Below are 21,331 nucleotides of genomic sequence, written 5' to 3' on the forward strand. Positions count from 1 at the left end.
AAATCAATGATCCGTATCGATCGTGCTAGTTGAAATAATAATAAAATCACCTTTCACAATTTGATTACTTTAAAAGAGATAATTTTTATTGCTACTCATGTGCATGTCATCTTCATATGTATAGAGTTACAAGGGATTACAAACGCTCTAAAATAAAAGGCAACTTTATAACTTATACTGTAAAGACTTTATATTGATATAAAAAATGAATATTGAGTGAAATTGAAATACAATGGACTTACATTGTGATTGGAAAAGTTAATTGTTTTTTTTGTAACTGCGAAATTTTTTGAAAAATTTTGGAATGTATAGTATGTATGCTTTTGTGTAAAAGACGAAATATAACTTCAGAAAAGTTATCGAGATATTCCGATACATCATGCAAATATCAAATTTGATATTTTCTGATGCGATAACGAGACCTCGAGGGACTTGCGTTTATGTTCTACATAAAACCCTTGTTGAAATTTTCTATATGATATTGTTGCGAATTCGATTATAAATTGATTTTTATTATTGATTTTTAGTATTGTTCTTATAAATTTACATTTATTGTCCAATTGAGGATACATTTTACATAATTCTCAATAATTAACATTGGATATTCTTTTATTTTTTACATTAATTAACTAATTTATAAATGACAATATATTTGGATAAAATTATTGAAAATATAGATATGTTAAATTTATCCAATGAGAAATATGAAACACACACACACACACACACACACACACACACACACACACACACACACACACACACACACCACGCACGCATGCACGCACGCACATTTTCAAACATACAATGCACATTGTTCAAATAACATGGCTGTATTATTATTTTTGATTGACTGATCATCTGTATAAAAAATCAGATAAGTTGCTTTACCAAAAATGAAATACACGTATGAATGTCTATTAACGTCAAAGTATATTTACATGAAAGATGTGTATAATTTATAAAATATCTGAAATAAACGAATATATTTTTATATATTTAAAATGTATTTTGAAATTAATATTTAAAATTAATATTAATTTTAAAACTAATATTTTGTTTTGTTTTTTATCAGTTTGATCAGTTAGAAATAATAACTATTTTCAAAGTTAAATATTTTAATGAATTTTGAAAGTACATGGTTTTAACAAGTTTCAAGCGTTGTACAAGACAGTTGAATCTCCATGTCTCTCAGAAATTTAGTTACTTTATGAATCCGGGATTTTATTTCTTTGGGGCTTATTATGTTCGTGATATGTATCAGTAAGGATTATTTTATCATAAACCGCAAGGGATTTGTCCTCTGTGTATGTGGGATTTTTCTTGTTTTTTGTCTTGTAAATTGAATTGGAAATGGATCGTAAATATTTAATATTAGAAAATATACAAATATAATTTATTTTATAAAACGTCGATATTTTTAGAGAAATAAATTTGAAATTGATCAGAAAGGCTCACAACAGAGAATATGAGAATTTTTAAGAAATTTATTTATTTTATTAATATACTTGTAATATTTAAAGTGTCGCGTAAAATTTCATAAAAAAACTTAGCTTCGTGCGGAATCAAATTATTCTCCGTTCGAAGTTTTACCGACCTTAATATGTTTTACTAAAATAAAGTTTACAAAATAACTGCTAAATAAAGTTTACAAAATAAACTTTTAATAGATTATTTGTTTTTGAACACAGACAATATTTTTCATTCAATGTAGTTGCCAGAATTTACGAGCATTACACTCTGGCGTGATTATTTGCGATGAAGCGTATTTTGCATGCAAATTCTTTATGTGTTTCTTTAAATTAGTAAATTTTCCTGGATGATGCTTGTGCTCGCGGAGAATTATTCGTGAAGTTTTCAACCTCCCAACATTTCCAACCTTCGATGGTTTGCAGGTAGACGTCTATATAAATAAGACTCTAGTCCCATGCGTACGTTCTGGTCCGTTCTTTCCGTCTCGTCTCATGGATTTCCTAAAATATGCATTTCCTGCTTTTGTGTGCTTCTTCATCGCGTGCTGCTTTTACGTCCTAAGAAAATCTCTTTTGTACATAGATTCCATCTAATGACAACTTCTCGCTACGTGTTGCTGCTCCGATGGGGAAAGATAGCGAAAGATAGCGGAGTGAAGATGTAATAAAACTTTGCATAAATTTATTCATCTACTGCGATTGTATATTTTTATTGTCGTTGCTTAACGTATATCTGGTAGAAATCGTTCTTCTTCAGAAATGTTTTCAAGTAATGTGAATTTTATTTTTATCTATGAATAAATACTTGTGTAGTGTGTGTGTGTGTGTGTGTGTGTGTGTGTGTGTGTGTGTGTGTGTGTGTGTGTGTGTGTGTGTGTGTGTGTGAATCAAATATATATGAATTTGAATACTTTTAACGTAACGTTTAAACGTGTGTAAGCGATGCAAAATAAATGGCTGTATGCAAAATAAATGGCTGAAAACTGTGCATCTACCGAATCGAATTTTTACGTGTCCGCGCCGACGCCAAATCGATCACCTGTAAACAAAGCGCGACGAACCGAGTTCACGATCTGTTTGATATCCACGACTAAACGGATTACTGGCTTTTCAGCGATCCATTTTGCGATCCATTTCTAACATGTTCTAATTCTGTTACGGGAACACAAGCGTTATCGGATAGCTTCATGCTTGGATTAACTTGTCGCAAATCATCGTCTTACTAATCGATCTATCTATATCGATCTACTATCGATCGTATTTTTTATCTATATAGAGTGTTTCAAAAGTGAAGATTAATCTCTCCGGAAATAATTGGAAATCCAAAAACAAGAGGAAAAGTTGCTATGAATATAGATCCGGAAATATATTGTTTTCGAGTTATTATTATTTTTATGTTGAAATTTCAAATTGCTTTTCTTTTGAATTTTTTTTTTCAAAATTGAAAAAAAAGACGATTTTTATGAATTTTATGACATAATTAGAATCAAATAAAAATTGCGGACTTTAATACTATACAGAATGCACCATGTGAAGATACAACCTGCTTAATATCTCTTGGTAGAGATCAAGACTCCACCATGATGCATCCTGAGTAGTGCTAAAACAGTCTTTTATTCGATCTTAATTATATTATAAAATTCATAAAGACTATTTCTTTTTTCAATTTTGACAAAAAAATTCGAAAGCAAAGCAATTTCAAATTTTAGTGTAAAAATGGCGAGAACTCGAGAACAACGCATTTTCGGACTTATGTTCATATCAACTTTTTTTCTTGTTTTTGAGTCATCCCCAGAGTAATTGATCTTGATTTACGGAACACTCTGCATATTTTGAATTATCTTTGAGATTTATCTCGGGAGTAGGCGTGCTATGGAAATATTCAGATTTTATTCGCGCTTGATAAGATATAGATAGTTTACCTTTTGCATAATATCACCCGGGGGACTGTTTATGATTTTAACATTATGTATGTATGGATAAACATCGTCGCGATTGGAAGTAGAGTCTGAAATCGTTTCTGGTAGCGGCGGAGGAGGAATACGACGCGGGACACACATACGAAGCGCTCGGCACAAGCAAACAGATATGCCTTTAGAATCAATATTTGCTCGATACACGATGGTACACTGCTCCGAATGCATCCCTCGTCACACTCATACAGGGACATAAACAAACACGTATTCGCCGTTAGTATCCCCTATTCTATTCTTCTTCCCTCTTCCTCTCTCTTCGGATTTCCGCCGCTCTTATATGACACGGCAGCGGCCTTCACGTTCCACTGTGACTTGCCAGCGAATGTTGAGCGCAGGCTGTGAATCCCGAACACTGAATCGACGCGACGACCAGCCGTGATATTTATTCATGACGAAGTGATAGATTTCGCGACTAATTCTATTGAGAGAATAAGATAATTTGCTGGCACGTGAAATTTGTTGTGGAAGTAGTCTCCGGTAGTATTTGAGAAAATTTACATACCGAAGACGTCGTTCATAACTTTGCGAGTTTATACAAGTTAGGAAAATAAGATATAAAAATATTAGATCATCATCGAATACGAATATGACTTATTAATTGAATCAACGCATTAATTTATTAAAAGTTAAAAGTTGTTTTTATATTACTCATCTCGGAAAAGTGACTTAAAATTGATTTGTATTTTAAAATCGTTTAGTTGAGTATATTATTATTATAAAGTTTCTTCAAGTTTCTGCTGAGTAACAGCTTAGAGAAAGCGCTTTCTTACAATTTTCTAGCGATAAAAATTTCAAGTGTGTCAAATATCGTTAGGATGTCGTCGAGTAAAGTCATGGAGTTAAATTATGCTCATACTTCTAGTTGACTTGGCAACCCTTGTCCTAGCAGTTACCAATTCTGTGGTGGGATAGAAGTTTGTTAAAAGTTCTTCCCGACTTAAATTGGGCTTGAATTGACAATGGCACTCACTTGGGATACTTCTGCGAAATGACATTATTCTACGTTTCACGGTGATAACATCGTAGAAAAGAATCGAAAAATAAAAGATTAATCTTCTTCAATTTTAAAAATTATCCAGTATTTTGTATGCACACATTTTTATTTTAAAATTTATATTTGCGATTTGCAGGAAGATTAATCAAATATTTGAAATTTTTATGTTTGATTTTATAAAAAAAGTGACTGAATTTGTATTTTTGTAATTTTTATGCAACGTATGTAACTGCATTTAATCTCGAAATATGATGGAGTATTTTATGCAAGTTTTTCTGTGAACAAGCGATAGATCTTCGGTAATAGTCGCGTAATTTTCACGCTGTTATTATTCTTGTTAGTTGCACACATATTAACGGTATGTAGTTTGATTTACCTGGAACTTTCAGAGTGTGCGTGGCACACCGTTATACACGCTGGAAATTGCTATTGGCAGCTGAGAATGCCTAAATGTCGATAATCACTTCAATGATAATAGCGCGTGGTAGAATCGCTCCGCATTACTTACGACTAAAACCATCCCCTTTACGCACAACGCGTTAATTATTTACGCGCGAACTTAGATTTGCAAGCGCTTTGTCTATGAGCGTTATTAAATTGTGAACGTGATTAAACGTTGCGAGATACCTCGCAAGGTATTGTCTTACTTCAGACTTGTTTTCTAGTTTGTCTTTATTTTACAATGCGAAAAATATGAACAAATAATATTTTAGATTACATTCTTATCTTGACATATTGAGATGTACTTTTAAAATTGTATCGTATTATTTTTATGATTCTTATAATTAATATTTTATAATTTAATTAATAATTTTTTTAATTATCGTAACAGTTGCATACGCGTGAAGTATTCTTTAAATATTTATAAAATTTACTTTTTCATTTTTTGTTTAAATAATATAATCTTGAAATTAATTACTAAAATATTTCAAAGCAAGTCAGTGACTTCAAATGCTTTCCGATTGTATTTTCTAGAATTTAATAATTAATTATTTTTAGCATGAAACTTAGCATGAAGTATAGATGGTTTAAAATGTTATTTATGAAGTTTATACAATTTATATTTCTTTGTGCATTCGTAATTTTATTACATTACAAAAAATTATATGTACATGTACCATCGCAAGTTAAAAGATACGATGTATAAAAATTTGAAAAAAATTAATCCACATATTTTTGTGTTCCATTTTAATCTGGTCTGTTTCCGGCGATGCTACTCGATTTTTTGTGGTGACAACCGGGATTCGTGGAATTTTGTTAACATTGCATCGTGCACTACGGGTATGCACATGGATATGAATGACCACGGTTTAATATCTATACACGACGAGAAGAGCATACCTGGCCTTTATTACGGCCGCGTGCAATCTCGGATGTACCACGCGCTGCTACGTGTTTGAAATCACATGGGAATGCGAAACGTGCGAACGATTTTATTGTGGCTATATCTGGCCGATATTTAGCCCCGGCTCACTCAGACAGAACGCACGTGAAAGGAGAATTGGGCAGTTAATGTTTTTAGGAAACGAGGATGTATTATTGCGGATGAAGCTAAATCATTAGTGTTGGGACAGAATGAATAATATAATTGAACAGATAGATTTCAGTTTTACATAAAATGGGATTCATTTCTAAATTTAACACGAATGGACAACTGATTAATTCCTAAATTCGACATGAATGGAATAATTACAAAAATCAAATTAGTGCTACATTGCAATTGCATAGACAATTGAAATACAAAATTAAAATAAATTAATTATGTTGATTTTAGACTATGTATATAAATGCAATATGTATACAGTTGTGTGAAAATACTTTTGTCTGAATGAATGTTTTTAGTTTAAGAAAGATTACTGCAGTTCAGCACAGTGAGAGAAAATTTCTTCAAATTAAATATTCGCAGCTGCTTAATAGATTTTTTTTCTTATGTCTGGTCGAAAGGCGAAGAATAGTCGCTTTGAAACAGCAATTTATTTTCACTTTGTAGTTGGATACATTAAGTAACTGTAGTTTTCGAAGTTTCTTATGTGGGTCTCTTTCTAATAATTGTTGTAATGAGTTTGCGATGATTATCCAATATTACTAATCGAGTGCAGATTACCAACCACCAACTTAAAATTGATTGAGATACCTTTACTTCGAGTCTCTGAATCTAGTGTTTGAAAATTCGACGAATTTCTTGCAATTCAATCGTCGATATAGAGCAATTGCAGATTAAAGAAATTTTTAATTCTCATCTGTTTAGTTTAAATGGTATATCTGCAAGCTTATTCGTTTCCTCGGTAATTGAACAAAGTTCGACTAGTTCTCGTGTAAAACTTTTTTATTTCTACTGATAAAAAAGATAAAACATACGATCGCAAATTAGCTAATGTTTTTCCCATGCTAACTTTTCTGTATTTTCATTCGTTCTCATCCTTTGTGTATTTGATGAAAGTTCCTGATAAACGCAAACGGTAAACCAACGCGCCGAGTAGCACGTAAAGATTATCGAGATTTATATTGCGTGGAAAGTAAATTTTATGCGTTTACCTTTTAATTTTCTACTTTTTTTTTTCTGTTTTATTCGCCTCCTTCCCGAAGACAAAAAGACGTAGGCGACGGAAAATGCAATATTTTCTTTCATTTCTTTACTACCATCTCATCGCAAAGCGTCTAAATGCTTACCGCGCGAGATGTAGGGGCGTATAAAAAAATTTGATCTAAAGTCCAAGCACGCTCGTGGATACCGCGACGTAGTGGCGTAGTGGGAGGGTTGGAAAAAAGTATGGGGGTTAAGGGGACGGCGGAGAATGACGAAGTACGAAGGAAGGCATCGTACGTCTGGATTTATCGAAGCTACCGCGCGCGGATCACCGACGGGAAATATATCGTTATAGCGAGAACGTTATCGATCTCGACACACACGATAAAGTAGTAACGAGACTCGTAAACTAAAAGCACCGCCCGGTCGACCCCACCGTCGTAACACCGAATTCTTTCCTATCAAATATAGCGACAGTGTCATTCCAGGCATTTGTACGCCCTGCACCTGATATTGAACTCAGATAATGTCCGCCCGAGTGCGGCTTTATCTCTTTGATATGTCCTGGATTTAAATTATAGCTGTCACGTATCCTGATATATGATTATTAGAGAGGCATATGCATACGTTTCTAAATCTTTCCAATTGCGTATTCATGGTGATTTACTTATAATAAGATAGTGGTGATTATTCCACATTTGAAAAATGTATTATTGGGTAAATTTGACAGTTTACATTTAAGGAGAACTTTTTTAGATATTTATTTTTTTGGTATTTAGTTGCTAGTTTGCTAGTTGTTCTCAATTTAATATTGAATTTATTTAATTTATTCCGTACATGTGTCGTCTTTCCCTTTTCGTTATTATCGATGGAAGTTTTTAGTTATTGGAATATTGCAAAGATCTGAAAAAAGCTCCTCTGCCGCATTACTTTCTATACAAAATTTCTATAGGTATGTCATTTGGAGATGTACTTCAGAATATAAGACGTAGCGTGCATCTTTGCTCGCATCTTCACTTTCGATCTATCCCCTCTTTCTTATCTCAAGTACGAACGAATGCGGACCGATGAGTTGTAAGATTATCAGTTTAATAAGCTTGAAGAAAATAATGAGATCGACGAATGTGATATACTTGAGATGAGAGACGTCATGATAAAAGGAGAAACTTAAATGCATCGCGATAATAACTCTCGATCTCATGGCATGATGCAAAGTTTTTTGATACACTTTTAATATCGTCGGTGCTTAAACTGGCATTGTTTGCGTATTACATCTGTCAATCAACATTGAATTTTTTATAGATAATCAATTACAATTTTATGATGAAAATCAGTTTTATCGATGAGAATTAATTTTTGTGATTAAATCGTGGTCGCTACGCCTATTGACTTTTCCATTTTACGTATGATTTAGATATATAAAAATATAATATTGTGAAAACCTCCTGTGATTTTACAAATTACATATCGTTTTCTATTGGAATTAAATTATAGATAAATATTTTCAATAAAGATGATCCTATTGGTTATTGTTAGGACGCTCAGAGTGAATACTGTCAAATAGATGTAATCGTAAAAAGTTGTATTGATCCCAGCAAGACTTTTTGGAGTGTTCGCAGTCGCTACGTACAACACGCGGCATGCCAGACGATGGACATGCGATAATATTAATGAAGCAGCGTACGCATCTTTGAATAGATAACGTTTGTTGTGGAAAGTCTGAGAGTAGAAGAGAATAGAGGGTAAGAAAAATCCTTGACTTAAGCTGGGTATACAAAGGTTCCCCATTAATTACGAGAGCGCTAAGGGTGAGTTTTTTTATAGACAGTTGCTAAATGTGGATACGTTGTGCCTCATCGTAAAAGCGCATTTACTTAAAGTTCTTGAATCGGCTTTGCTGCAATTAGTTAAACAATTATTTAATCATTTGACTAAAATCATATTATAGATGGCAAATATGATTCAAAATTACACGAGAGAGATGTTTATTTATAACATATCTTATACCCTTTTACCAAATTATTTACGAGGAACATATTAATACTTTTGTATGCAATTTGACATATTATTTAACTAATTGGCATATATATGCATATCTTTGCGATTGCCAGTTAAACATCAAATTAAATTGAGGTTTTCCTGTTATAACTTATTAACTTTATTAATATAATATTTATTAATATAACTTAAATTTATTAGATTTATTTATTTTATTTTATTTATTATTATTGATTAATTATTCAAGTATTATTGCATGATTTTTTATTGCAATTGTACATTCTTATCAGTATTAGTTTGTTAAATTTAATTAATGACATTTTTAATCTAAATTATCTTATTTAACTTTAGAATTGAAACTAGATCAAGCAACGAGACAAGCAAACAGAATGAAAAATTATGAATGTGAACAATATTACGAGTACTGATTTGTGTTTGTTCGCGCTTGATTACGCGAACTGGATTTAATTGAATAATTCAAAGCGTCATTATTATTATAGAGAATAAAAACTGTTAATAATAAGCTATTAATAATAAAGCGGGATAAATTAATATTGATAAATTATATTTGCTTTAATATATATTGCGTTAATATAATTCTGCAAATATACTCTGAATTAATGACTACTCTAAATAATCAGATAACTGTGATACGCGGATTCTTCGTATGTACTCGTTTTTAATCCGTCTTTGAAGGGGCTAATGGAAATGCTGTTGCAGCACGGCAACTTTGTTCGCGAATAAACGTCGGCGTCGTAAACTTCGTAATTCGCGTGCTTGTTGGGAGCCAGGGCTTTTACAGAGGAATCCCGTTCGGGAAGGGGGTTTCGATGATCTCGTTCGTGCCTGAAGTTTACGACTACGTCGCGACGACGTCGACGGATGTGGCAAAGATGCGGTACGTTCAGGATAAGACGATTGCCGTAGAGCGGGATCAGCCGACCGAAATAAGGACTGAGCTGGACGAAAGAGCAAGACTTATTATACGGCTAAATATTTCGAAGTGGATTACGTTAAACGTATCTTTTAATTTAGCCGCACGGAGGAGCTTGATTGCACGGAAAGGAAATAAGAGTAATGCTCCGAAACGATCAAACAATAATTATTTTTTAAATAATTTCTTTTATTTTTTTATTTCTGGTAATTACCCTATTTGCGTACACTGTAATATTAATTACACTTTTGTTATTTTTTTTTTTTTTTTTTTTTTTTAAGCAAAATTCGGTTTGTTTCGGATATTCGATGTTATCATATCATCAAGATATTATGACTAATACAGACGTGATCGAGTTGGAATAGCGTGATTATTATCAATGCAAATGGCATTTCGATGATTCCTTTGTCAATTATGATATACTTGCTTTCGTGATATAGTTCCCGATGAAATGCATGTGATGCATTCTTGCCAATTGGTCATGACAAGAAAATCAATGGGATGCATTAGAATGAGAAAGTTTCTCTCTCTCTCTCTCTCTCTCTCTCTCTCTCTCTCTCTCCATTCCAGGATGACAAATATGCAGCGCTATATTCTCTGAAACGTATGCATAACTATCATGCGTTATATCAACGACACGCATTCCTGAATTATGTATATGATGTCAAGAGAGTCTCGTGCCAGTGCAGCAAAGTTATATTCATGTGCCTAGTTGTACTCAGCTATTTAAGATGTTCCCTTACTTGAGGAATTGTTGATGTAACGAGAATGCTTGCCATTGGAGTATACTTAGCGTGCTGAAATGTAACAAGAGTTGCACAATTAAAGATTTAATAGTGAGAAGTGAAATATTAGAAACGCGTTTATTATTTTATTCATATTTAAGAAAAAAAATGACTTTAGCGACTTTTAGGACTATAGAGCACGATCATTGTTTCTATAAAAGTTTTATATTTGAGACGCATCTGATTTACCTTCTCTGCGGTATTTTATAATGATATTTATATATAGGCTTTGTATGTTTATTCCTTTAAAAGCGTCGACAGGACACTGAATTTTTATGGGGTCAAATAAAGAAAAAACTCTGTTGTGCCAGCGACATGTTTAAGTAACAGGCGTCAAAGAGACTCTTTGATAAATATCTTATGAATATGTTAATTTGAGTCGTTGCGGTGAAAAAATGAAGAAAGTCTTTGGCAGAGTAATCTCCTTTACAAGAGAATCTTTGCGAATTATTTCTTGAAGCACATGATTTATATTCTTTTTCGCTAAAGAAGAAGCAATTTATTTTTCAGCGCGACGAATTATTTAAGGCCAATATATTCTTGATGAAATCTTTCATGTGCTTTGCGTTGGATCTTAGGAATTATTTGAAAACAACTGCAGAGACATATCTCGCTATATATTCCAAAATATATTTACAAGTTATAATTAATTTAAATTATAATTATATGATAATTATTTAATCTTGTGTTACTCTTGCGTATGTGTATGCCTCTTGAATATTCTAATAAAGTCTAGCCAATTTTAAAGACAGTAATGTTCAATCACGGTCCCATAATTTGTGTCGAAGAAAGTATTCGCCCGGCGCCGTAAGTGAAGCGCCCAGCTGTCGATAAACTTTCGTTTACATGGCGTTTAATATTTAAGCGTGGTCCGCATTTTGCAATCTTCGTTCTAGTATTGCCGTCACGTTTCGCCATGAAAGTAATTTTTCTCCATCTCCGTGCACCTTGCTACTTTTTCTTTCCCTCACGCTCACCGCTCTCACAGTCTCCTCCTCTCTTTTCGTCATCATCTTCGATCTTTTCTCGACGGAAAGAGAATGTAGCTGGAAGAATGAGGAAGGAGTGTCTTGAGCTGATAAACAGAAATCCTTGTTCGAGGAGAGCTGTAAGAGCAATCCTATTATCCTAATATGATAAGGTTTAATGGAATTTAGATGTTGCTCTCCTCTTTATCCGGCGTTATTTCACATCACTATTTACGCAATTTCTTTGTTTGATATTTTCTAGCGGATCATACAATGACAGTCACAATTTGATTGATTACCTTACCGATATCGGATATATATGATGTATTTTTTTTAACGTATAATATCGTTTACGTAAAAACATTTTTTCATGGAATTTAGTTAGATTCGAATTAGATTAAATATTGGAATAAATATCAGGATAAATAGCATTTTAATATACAGAAGAGAAAACCTGGATAGTCTTATTATTGTATTTATATGTATTTATATTTATATATTTCTTTGACCATTTTTTTAAGATCGCGTAGCGAAAGTGTAATTAATATTTGCCGATACTAGTGTAGATATATGTGAAAAAATTAGAATAAGAAGGGAGGGTGTGCGTCACGGCGGGGCCCGACCACGAACCAGTCGTGAAAACTCGTAATTATTTTGCGAAAAAAATACCACCTCAGCCAGGAATCGAACCTGGATCTCCTGCTTACCGGGCAGGCATCTTATCCTTTCGACTACCGAGGCATGTGATGATATTTATCGCAAATAACGTGTTTAGAATAACACGTCAACAATACAATGATACATATATATATATATATATTACAATATACATATATACATGTATTCTTTCGAATCCCCACGACCGGTACTCCAGAGAGATGATGGTCCTATTCTCTCGATGGATGCAGGTCGGACTGCAGCGGCGACACCCTCCAACGCCATTGGCAAATATACAAATAATCCTCCTGGAGCACGATAGGAGAGATTGCATCAAGCATGGCTCGAGCCCCCGAATAAGAAGGGAGAATACATGAATTATTCATGCACAGTCATTATCTTGATATATTCGATAACATGCAAATGAGATCGATGTTTATAGCTTGCTTAATTTGTATTTTAATAGAAATAAATTTATGTCAAATAACAGTGCGATTAATCGTTTGTTCAAGTAAGAAGTTTGTTTTCGAACGCACTTTTGTAAGATCGTAAAACTGATCTTAATTGTCCGACAAACAGTGAAAGGTGTGTGATAAATTCATCTTTAATCGGCATTAGCGTGAGAAAACTCGTGTTCGTGCTCGGTTCAGGTCCGAATTATAGACCTTCTATTACTTTTATTTTTTTTCTCGCCGATCATGGAATCGCTCCCGCGGAAAGGAAGATTAATTTCTCGCGGTAAGAGAGCAGCCCTAGATTGTCGGGGAGAGGCGTGTGGTACAATTGCCTTGGCAAAGACGAGAGATTCAATTACATCGAAAACGTGGGGCAGAAAAGGCCCCCCTCTACGTGAAGCCAGATTAATTCGTCCTTTGCTGTGATGGTGAATGCAGAGAGAGGGGGCATCACTACTTCCCTTTTTCTACCATCGCTGGAATACTTAACGATCTTTACTGAAGCCGGAAACAGGCCTCTGCCCCCATATACCTGATTAAATTAGTTATTATATTATCCGTTATATCCCGCGTTCACGAGATTTTTGCGAATTCATTGTAATTCTTAAAAACGACCAGCGTAGCTTAATACCAAGCTCAGTCGTAGTTACATGGTTTCATTTAAACGCAATTAAATAGAATTCCATTTTCGTGGAAAATGGCTTGTTAGAAATTATAATGATATTATTTATTTAGCCATTTGACTAAGTTTGCTATAATTGTTATTTAAATATAATCAAACTTATTAGAAAAATTGGAACGTTGAAATTATTTTTGACAGTATCAAATTTCTGCATTTTTTTATAAAAAGAATTAATAAAAAGATTTAATAAAAAGAATTTTAGTTTTATTATGCAAGAAAAGCAGCTTGAGAATTTTATCTCTATTCGCCTAAATCTGTCTTGATGTACCATTCGTGCAGGTTTTATTGACTTAATCGTATTTATACTGTGTTATTGTTACGATAATTCATGATGTCTATTAATGTGCATATTTGTTTTGATCTTGTCGACCAATTTCCTATCAGGACGTAAATCCTGAATAGTTTTTCAGCCAGTAGTTATTTTAATTATTAAACAGACGTGCAACTTCTTTGTCTACTCATAGGAATAAATTAGAATTTATGCATTTCGTAACAATGTGTTTTGCATATATTCAGAAATTTTGGTTTATTCTTGTTGCGGTCGTATAATTTAAGTTAAGTCGTCGGTACAGTAATATGGCACGATCCATATATTTTCATTCGTTTGATTAAACTAGATAATATTAATGATATGCTTACATAATTAGAAAGGTTTTATCAAGTTTTATCTTGCTTGATTAATGTGTTTCTTCAACAAATTTTCAAAATGACACAAAAAAATTTCTGTGTTATTTTTAAGCAAAAATTAAAAATTCAAAATTATTTTTAACTTTTATATTATTTAAAACTTTGCATTTTGCTACTTTTGAGAAATTCTTTGCATTTGATATTAAAAACTTCTTTGTGACTTAATTTTTAGTTGATAAACAACTTAAAAATTTAAATACTACACTATATATATATATCACTGTTATACATAGTTGTGACATACTTAAATGTACATTTTATCTGAAATATAAATGTTGTTTTGGCGAATGTTCAGATATTTTTAGCATTTTATAATTTTGTTCCATCTTGTCTTTTGCTATCTTTCACGTTTAATTGTGTCTCGGATCGTTACATGCTAATTGGCAAGACGGCGTACAATTCAACAGTGTTTGCAGCAGGATCTCTTTATTTCTTTTTTGTTTTCTTTACTTTTTTCTTCCATTTTTCTCTAAGCTTCTCGTTTATTTTTACCGGTTAAGAGTACTGCCAAGTATTAACAGTCTCACGATACTTCTGACCCTTGTGCAAGCAGCGAATATTTATTCCTGTGTTCCTATTTCTTGGCTACGCATTAAGATTACGGTGCTTTTTCTTCCAGCCGTGAAATTTGCTTGTCGAAATTGTGAGTTATTTGAACTGCTGCGGCATAAGTTTTACAATACTGATTTCTGCAGCAAAATTATTTGTATTTGTTATACGTATCTTGTGGTCTTAGTGAATCTTATTTTTATTACATTGTTTAAATATTGTTTAAATTTTGAAGTTGATTTATTCGTAAGTTGAAATAAAGTAATGTGATCTTTCTTTATTTATTAAATCTGGAAGCCTATAATAATAATGATGTATTAATCATATGTACATTTATGTGATTTATTTTACATTAAAAATTAAAAAATTTATTTTTTATAATTTTATGAATAAATTTGTTTTATTTAATTTGCAAATTAATTAGAAATTATTAGAAGAAAAATAATATTCTGATATTTTATTGATAGATATTACACAACCTATCGTGATAAAAGAGAAACTTAATTAATAATCACTTATTTTTTGTTTATATTATATGAATCTATGAATAATAATCTAGAAAGATGGCGTGAATCATGCGCTCAGGTTTACACAAATCGCACATTGCCGGGGAATGCTCGGTCGAAGACTCTTCAATAGGAAAGACACGGATTCGCGCTGCCGTTCAGATCGGATCGTCGTTCAGCCGACCGGAAATGTAGACGGCACAAGTTGTGGGTTCCGGTTTCCGCGGTACAATGGGCGACCTGCCCTTTGGTGGAAGAGTGTCAGTGGATGGCGGCGTGCAATCCATCACTCTCATTCACGGCCCATCCTCGCTTCTTCCTTCGTGTTGCTGCTATACGACCGCCCTTCCGCCATTCCGCTTTTCCCTTCGCATCTCCGTTGTACTGTCACATCACTTATCCCTGGCAGACAGGCGGACAGACGGACGCTTAAGCCGTGCTAGCAACGCGCCTTTCCTATTTTTCACCTCCGGAGTGCCGGGAGGAGAGATCCAGAAGTATCCGTGTGCTTTCCTTTCTGCCTCCCTTTCCCCGTCTCCCCCCTCCCTCCTCCGCGGCTTTGCCGGAATAAAACTGCTGCCATGAAGAGAATTGATGCTTCCCGCTGTAAATTCGTCCTATTTTTCACGGTGGGTCATCCCGCGGCGGCGTTTGCCTCGCCTTGCCTCGTTGTAGCAGCCTGCTAACAAGGGATTTCTACCTCAACGGCGGCGGTCTGAACCGGATCGCTTTTCGCTACTTTATACTATATAAATCGTGCTGCAGACGGCGCGAGATTTTATACCGCCGCAAAAACGTTGACGTCGCGCTGTTACTCTTTCGTTTCGTCGTTGGCATTACAAATATGTGCAAGAAATTTTCTATTCGGGACACTCGCGATTTATCTCAGATTTTATACTTAAAAATCTCTCTCTGTGTAGCGGACGCTGGGCTTGGAATTTTAAATAATATTAGAGAGAATAACAGAATTATATTTTTCTGTAAAATTATAAAATAATTTGACAAAATTTGTTGTATAAAGAGAACCCTTGCATACTTTTGCAAGGGTAATGTTCTCATTTATCGCAAGATAATTATACTTGCAAACTTCATGTTGTTATACGAATGGTTAAATAGAATTATGTATAAGAATTATGTATATGAGAGAAAGGGTGGGATCAAAATTAAAAAGATTATGTCACCGTGGCTGGTGATTAGGAATAAAAATAACTTTAGTCTGGTAACTAAAAGATTTAATAGAGTAAGTTGAAATGAATGGAAGCAGAGTCAATAGACGAGTCTTTAATCTAGAATCCGATTACTTCTCTAACCCCATTCTGAAAAAGTAATGAAAGAACTCCATAAATCTAGTCAAGCTATTCAGCTCTGGCTTAACCACATTGACCAGGGCAATATTGCACTTTCAGTTTGTTGGAAGTTGAAGCAAGATTTGCATTGGCCTATTCAATCAGATATGTTATAAGTTAACTTCATAACCGAACAAAATATTATATTATTTTTTTATTTTCATCGGATCGTGTATAAAACTTTTTTCAATAAGACATCATTGTGTCATCGCTAAAGATTTATTGTCTGATCCGCGCGCGCATAGACCGTTTATTATCTCATACACTTCATTAACCATGTTTTGTGTTTTTGATGAATCTCTTGTTCATTCTGAATTTTTACATACACTTTTTTATCGCAACGTTGCTTTGAAATGGAGAATGAATGATTTTGTTATATTTGATAACTTTATTACATCTGCAATTATAAATTGCACTATCTAATCTGCAATTATAATTGCAACGATTAATCGGCACGAGTGCTTTCTTATTTTTGACAAGCGTTATGAATGATAGATAATTGGTCACCATGATTCATATTCGTGCAACATCGGAAACGGTCCATTTCCGTTGCCGTTGTTACGGGAGTAATAACTCGCTCCTAGCAGCTGCTGCAGCGACAAGTGTTACGAATGTCCTCTTCAAGGACCACTTTCCTTCAAGCCGTGCAACATCAGGAAGTATCATTTGCATTACGTTCTCTAAATTAGTAAGAGAATAAACGCGAACCTTTTGAATTTCGAGACTACCTTTTTGCATAAATATCACATCTCGATCGCAGCTTAAGACAAAGCGTTTGTTATTGGAGATTTTTCCAAGAATGTTCTTAAAATAAAATTTTGAAAATATTAAAAATATAATTTACATATCATATTTTAAAGATGATTTATGAGATCGTGTATTTCTGACAGTATTATCTTCATCATGTAGATCTTCCGACTTTGCATTCTGACAGCTTGTCAAAGAAAATGACATTGTCCTCGCATTCCATTTCTGAAGATTATAACGCATAACGTATATTGCGCAAGATAGATCTATGAATAAGTTAGGGTTGGTAAAATATGTGAGATCGGTGTTATGTTAGAGTAAAACTAATCTATCATGCACGAAACGTGAAATGATTATCTAGCGTACGAACATTTTCTGAAATAAGGGAAAAAGAATGCGCATTTTGCGCAGCCTCAGCATGTATCCATCGTTTGTATCCTTCGATGGAGCATCTGCGAAGTTTACATGAAGTTTATGCAGATCGATTCTGTTGACTAGCCAGATTTCGCTTCTGCTTACCATAATCTGATAGGAATAGAAGCAAGCGAAACCGAGCGTGCACCGTCATGCTTATTATGTATTTAGCGTGTATCGTAATTCATCCGACCGCCATACGAAGACTATATAGGGCTTAGAAGTTGCGACGACTTATGACAGAACTTTGCGAACTCTCTGTGGTTTATGCAGCCGAAGCTTGTGTGTCTTATTTGTATTAAGTCCCTCCTCTTCTCTTGCGAAATTCAGATCCGCACTCATATATTTACCATATGGCATACGATTACTTAGTATGCTAATGCGGCATGTACAGTACAGTGAATTTCCTACGTTCGATATATCGTCCTCTCTTACAGTTCTATTCTATTCAAGCTCTTATTGTTTAAATTCTGATTTATATAAGAGCAGTTTTTTTTACAAATAAAAAATGTTCAAGAATAATTTTTTCAAATAATAGGGATATATATGTATACACATCTGAAAAAACTATTATTCTTGAACATTTTTTATTTGTAAAAAAACTGCTCTCTCTTATATAAATATGAATATAAATAAATAAATAAATAAATAAATAAATAAATATATATATATATATATATATATATGCTTAATTGAATTTTTTATTACTGTTTAAGCTTTTTATTAATATGCGTAATGTTTGAAAAATCCATTATTATTTTATTTTTTATTTATTTTTATCTATTTACTAATAATGTGAACGTTTTATGTCTAAGTAATGCGATCCTTATTATTTTAACTAATCATACAAAACCGCACAAAGCAGTCTTTAAATTGGGGTAGCTATCTCCGTGAAAGTTGGGCTACTTTGCTGGAAATTTGTACAGTTCTCAACTTTGCAAATTGTATGCACACAATTTGCACGAGTGGACGAGATGGAACGTGTAGAAATCTGAGCTTCTGAAGTCGGACGGTATCCTTGAGATGTTACGGTAAATGTTTCGCAGTGTGCGTTTGCATAACGGCTTCCCCTTTGAATTAGCAGGGTCGCTCGCAGCCCACTGATTTCCCGCGACCCCGACGACAAAGTGCTTTGTCGCGAGCACTCGTTCTCGAATTTCACCGAAGGCGTTAAGAAATATCGTTCGAAGCGGAGAGATTTTTCCGTCGGGCAGAAGTTTCGTGGTTTGTGAGTAATTACACGGGTAAACTGCTCTTTCGTACCGAATGTTGTCTGCTCGTCGTTCCATCGTTTGCTTTTCCGTACTCTCCCTCGATTTTTCTCTTTGTTTTCGTACTTTTTTTTCGCCTCATTACTGGTTTTAGATAGCGGCGAAATTCAGTAGTAAAACGGGGGCAGGACCCGTTGTTAAGATAATGCTCGTCGGTATTAACCGGGGTGAAAAAGTCTGGGAATAAAAATATGAAAGCTTTCGTAAAAAACTCAACCGGGAGAATTTCGTGCATAAGTTACGATCTCTAGAGTTCAACTTTTGACGTTATGGCCTGTTTACGATTTATACGAAAAATATATTCAAATATCAATGTTGGCTGCATTAAAAAGATTATTTTATATTCTTTATTGTTATCAGAAATAACATTTATAATATTTTTAATGATTTTATTGTATAATTTAATTCTCATTTTGGATTATACTATTGAAATAGAGAACACTATGTAATTTTTACGATACATTTTAAATGAGATTTATCTCTTCCACATGGCATGCTTGTGCTTGATAAAGCGGAATTATATTATTAAAGACATCCGTTTTGATTTATTAAATAATAAATACGTAAATACTGTATGAACAATAGAAATTATTTATTATGGCCAATTAACAAAAACATACAATGTATTTGACAAGTTCGTTTTATCGATCACAAGAATGTGATTATTTGATAATTCTTATTTATTTGAAAACATATATTACGATAATGCAAAATACATTTTCCATTGTAACATCGTAATCCAAGATCATTATAGAAATTTTAACAAGTGTAATTAATATTAATCACCACAAATTGATATTATGAATATTTTTGATTATAATATTGTATTATTGCAGCAAAAGTAACTATTGATACAAATTATCATAAATAATTGCAAAATGTTTAATTTATCTATTTTACTTTTCGTTGAATTATTAAAACATTATATTTAGATATTGGTATATATATGATAGTAAGTAAAAAAGAAGAAACAGAATTTTATATCATTATCGATTGGCATAACGCGTTCCTAAGTAGTGTTTAAACGCTGATAAAGGAGCGTTACAAATCGAGGGGTAGGAAAAAGACGTTTACGAAAGTTTTCAATTACATTAGAGACGGGCATTAAGCCCATCTTCGACGGTCCTGCGTAGGGTTCACCTGGGGATCCGCCATAGTCTCGTTTCGAGACTCGATCCGGGAGGATGTGAAGCGGGTAAACTTATAAACTATGAAAGTTACTTCCCTATTCAATGAATTGACCGTGCATCCTTCCGTACCCATGCCTCGAAACCATTCCGCCCCCGTTCTTTCTTTCTATCTTTCTTTCCCTTGAGCAAATTTTCCTTCCCCGTTTTATTGCGTCACCGCACGTGAGAGAGAATACAGCGACAGCGAATCGACTGAAAAATTACCAGTTTTCATGAAAAACGTAACATGAGACATTGTATGCAAAAAAAATAGATCTCTCGTTTAACTTTACTCTTGTAACTTATACATCTATTTCTCGTCGTTAAAATTTTCTCGTGTAATCGTGTACAATGAAGGATAAATTTGTAATTTGGAAAATATAAATATATATACGGAAAATATTTTACATATAAATTTTATGATATCGAACGAAAAAAAAAATTTAACACACATACACACATACACACATATGTAGATTGAAGATATTTTATATATGTTTACAAATGCATTTTTACTTGTAAAACAATCCTGTCCATTATCAATATCAGATATGAATAATAACCATAATTTTGACAGGATATTCTTTATCCGAGATATGTAATATCAGTGTTCGTATCAACTGCAAATGCAATTGAAAATTCAACAACTCGATGGATCTCTCGCCGGCCGTGTAGCTTTTCAATCGTGCGTGACTCGTGACAATCGTTATCGCCGATAAGCTGGAATGATCGATAATTCGATGTATGCGCGGATACGACACACGGAAACATCGCTGAAACGGATGTCTGAATATTCGCTTTGCTTCCTGATGCGCCGAGGGCGCATCAATTTTCGTCACGTCGGCGGGCGGCCGCAGGAGATACGGCCTGCTGACTTTTACGACACGACGCCGCGGTCTAATGGAGATATGGTTTTGTTTCCCTGTTACAGAAGTGGAAAGGAGTGTAGGCGCCGCAGCACCGGGGGCGGCGGGTGCAGCTGCAGGGGGCTCTCGGGGGCTGTCATCCTCTCCCGCCCCCTCGTCACCGTCGACCCCCGTAGCGACTAGCAGCCCCTCTGCCTCCGTCTCCTCGGCTTCGTCTTCACCTTCACCCTCTACGTCTTCAGCTTCTACCCTCGTCGCAGAACTCGATAAATCAGTGCTTCAGGTAAGTCTGCTTACTTATACGCGTGCGTGCAGATGGCAGGACAAT

General features: G+C 34.0%; 1 protein-coding gene across 9 annotated transcripts in view; it reads left to right on the plus strand.

Moving 5' to 3' along the window:
- Positions 1-21,331, plus strand: part of LOC105427841 (dystrophin, isoforms A/C/F/G/H) — a 409,642-nt gene that overhangs the window by 70,082 nt on the left and 318,229 nt on the right. For all 9 annotated transcript variants that reach the window (XM_089078890.1, XM_089078895.1, XM_089078891.1 and 6 more), the window contains one exon: positions 21,069-21,286. In XM_089078890.1, the coding sequence (XP_088935016.1) occupies positions 21,069-21,286 (218 nt within the window). The remainder of the gene's footprint in view (positions 1-21,068; positions 21,287-21,331) is intronic.

Source organism: Pogonomyrmex barbatus, unplaced genomic scaffold, assembly GCF_055798465.1.
Source record: "Pogonomyrmex barbatus isolate J1 unplaced genomic scaffold, ASM5579846v1 scaffold3, whole genome shotgun sequence".
Lineage (NCBI taxonomy): Eukaryota > Metazoa > Arthropoda > Insecta > Hymenoptera > Formicidae > Pogonomyrmex > Pogonomyrmex barbatus.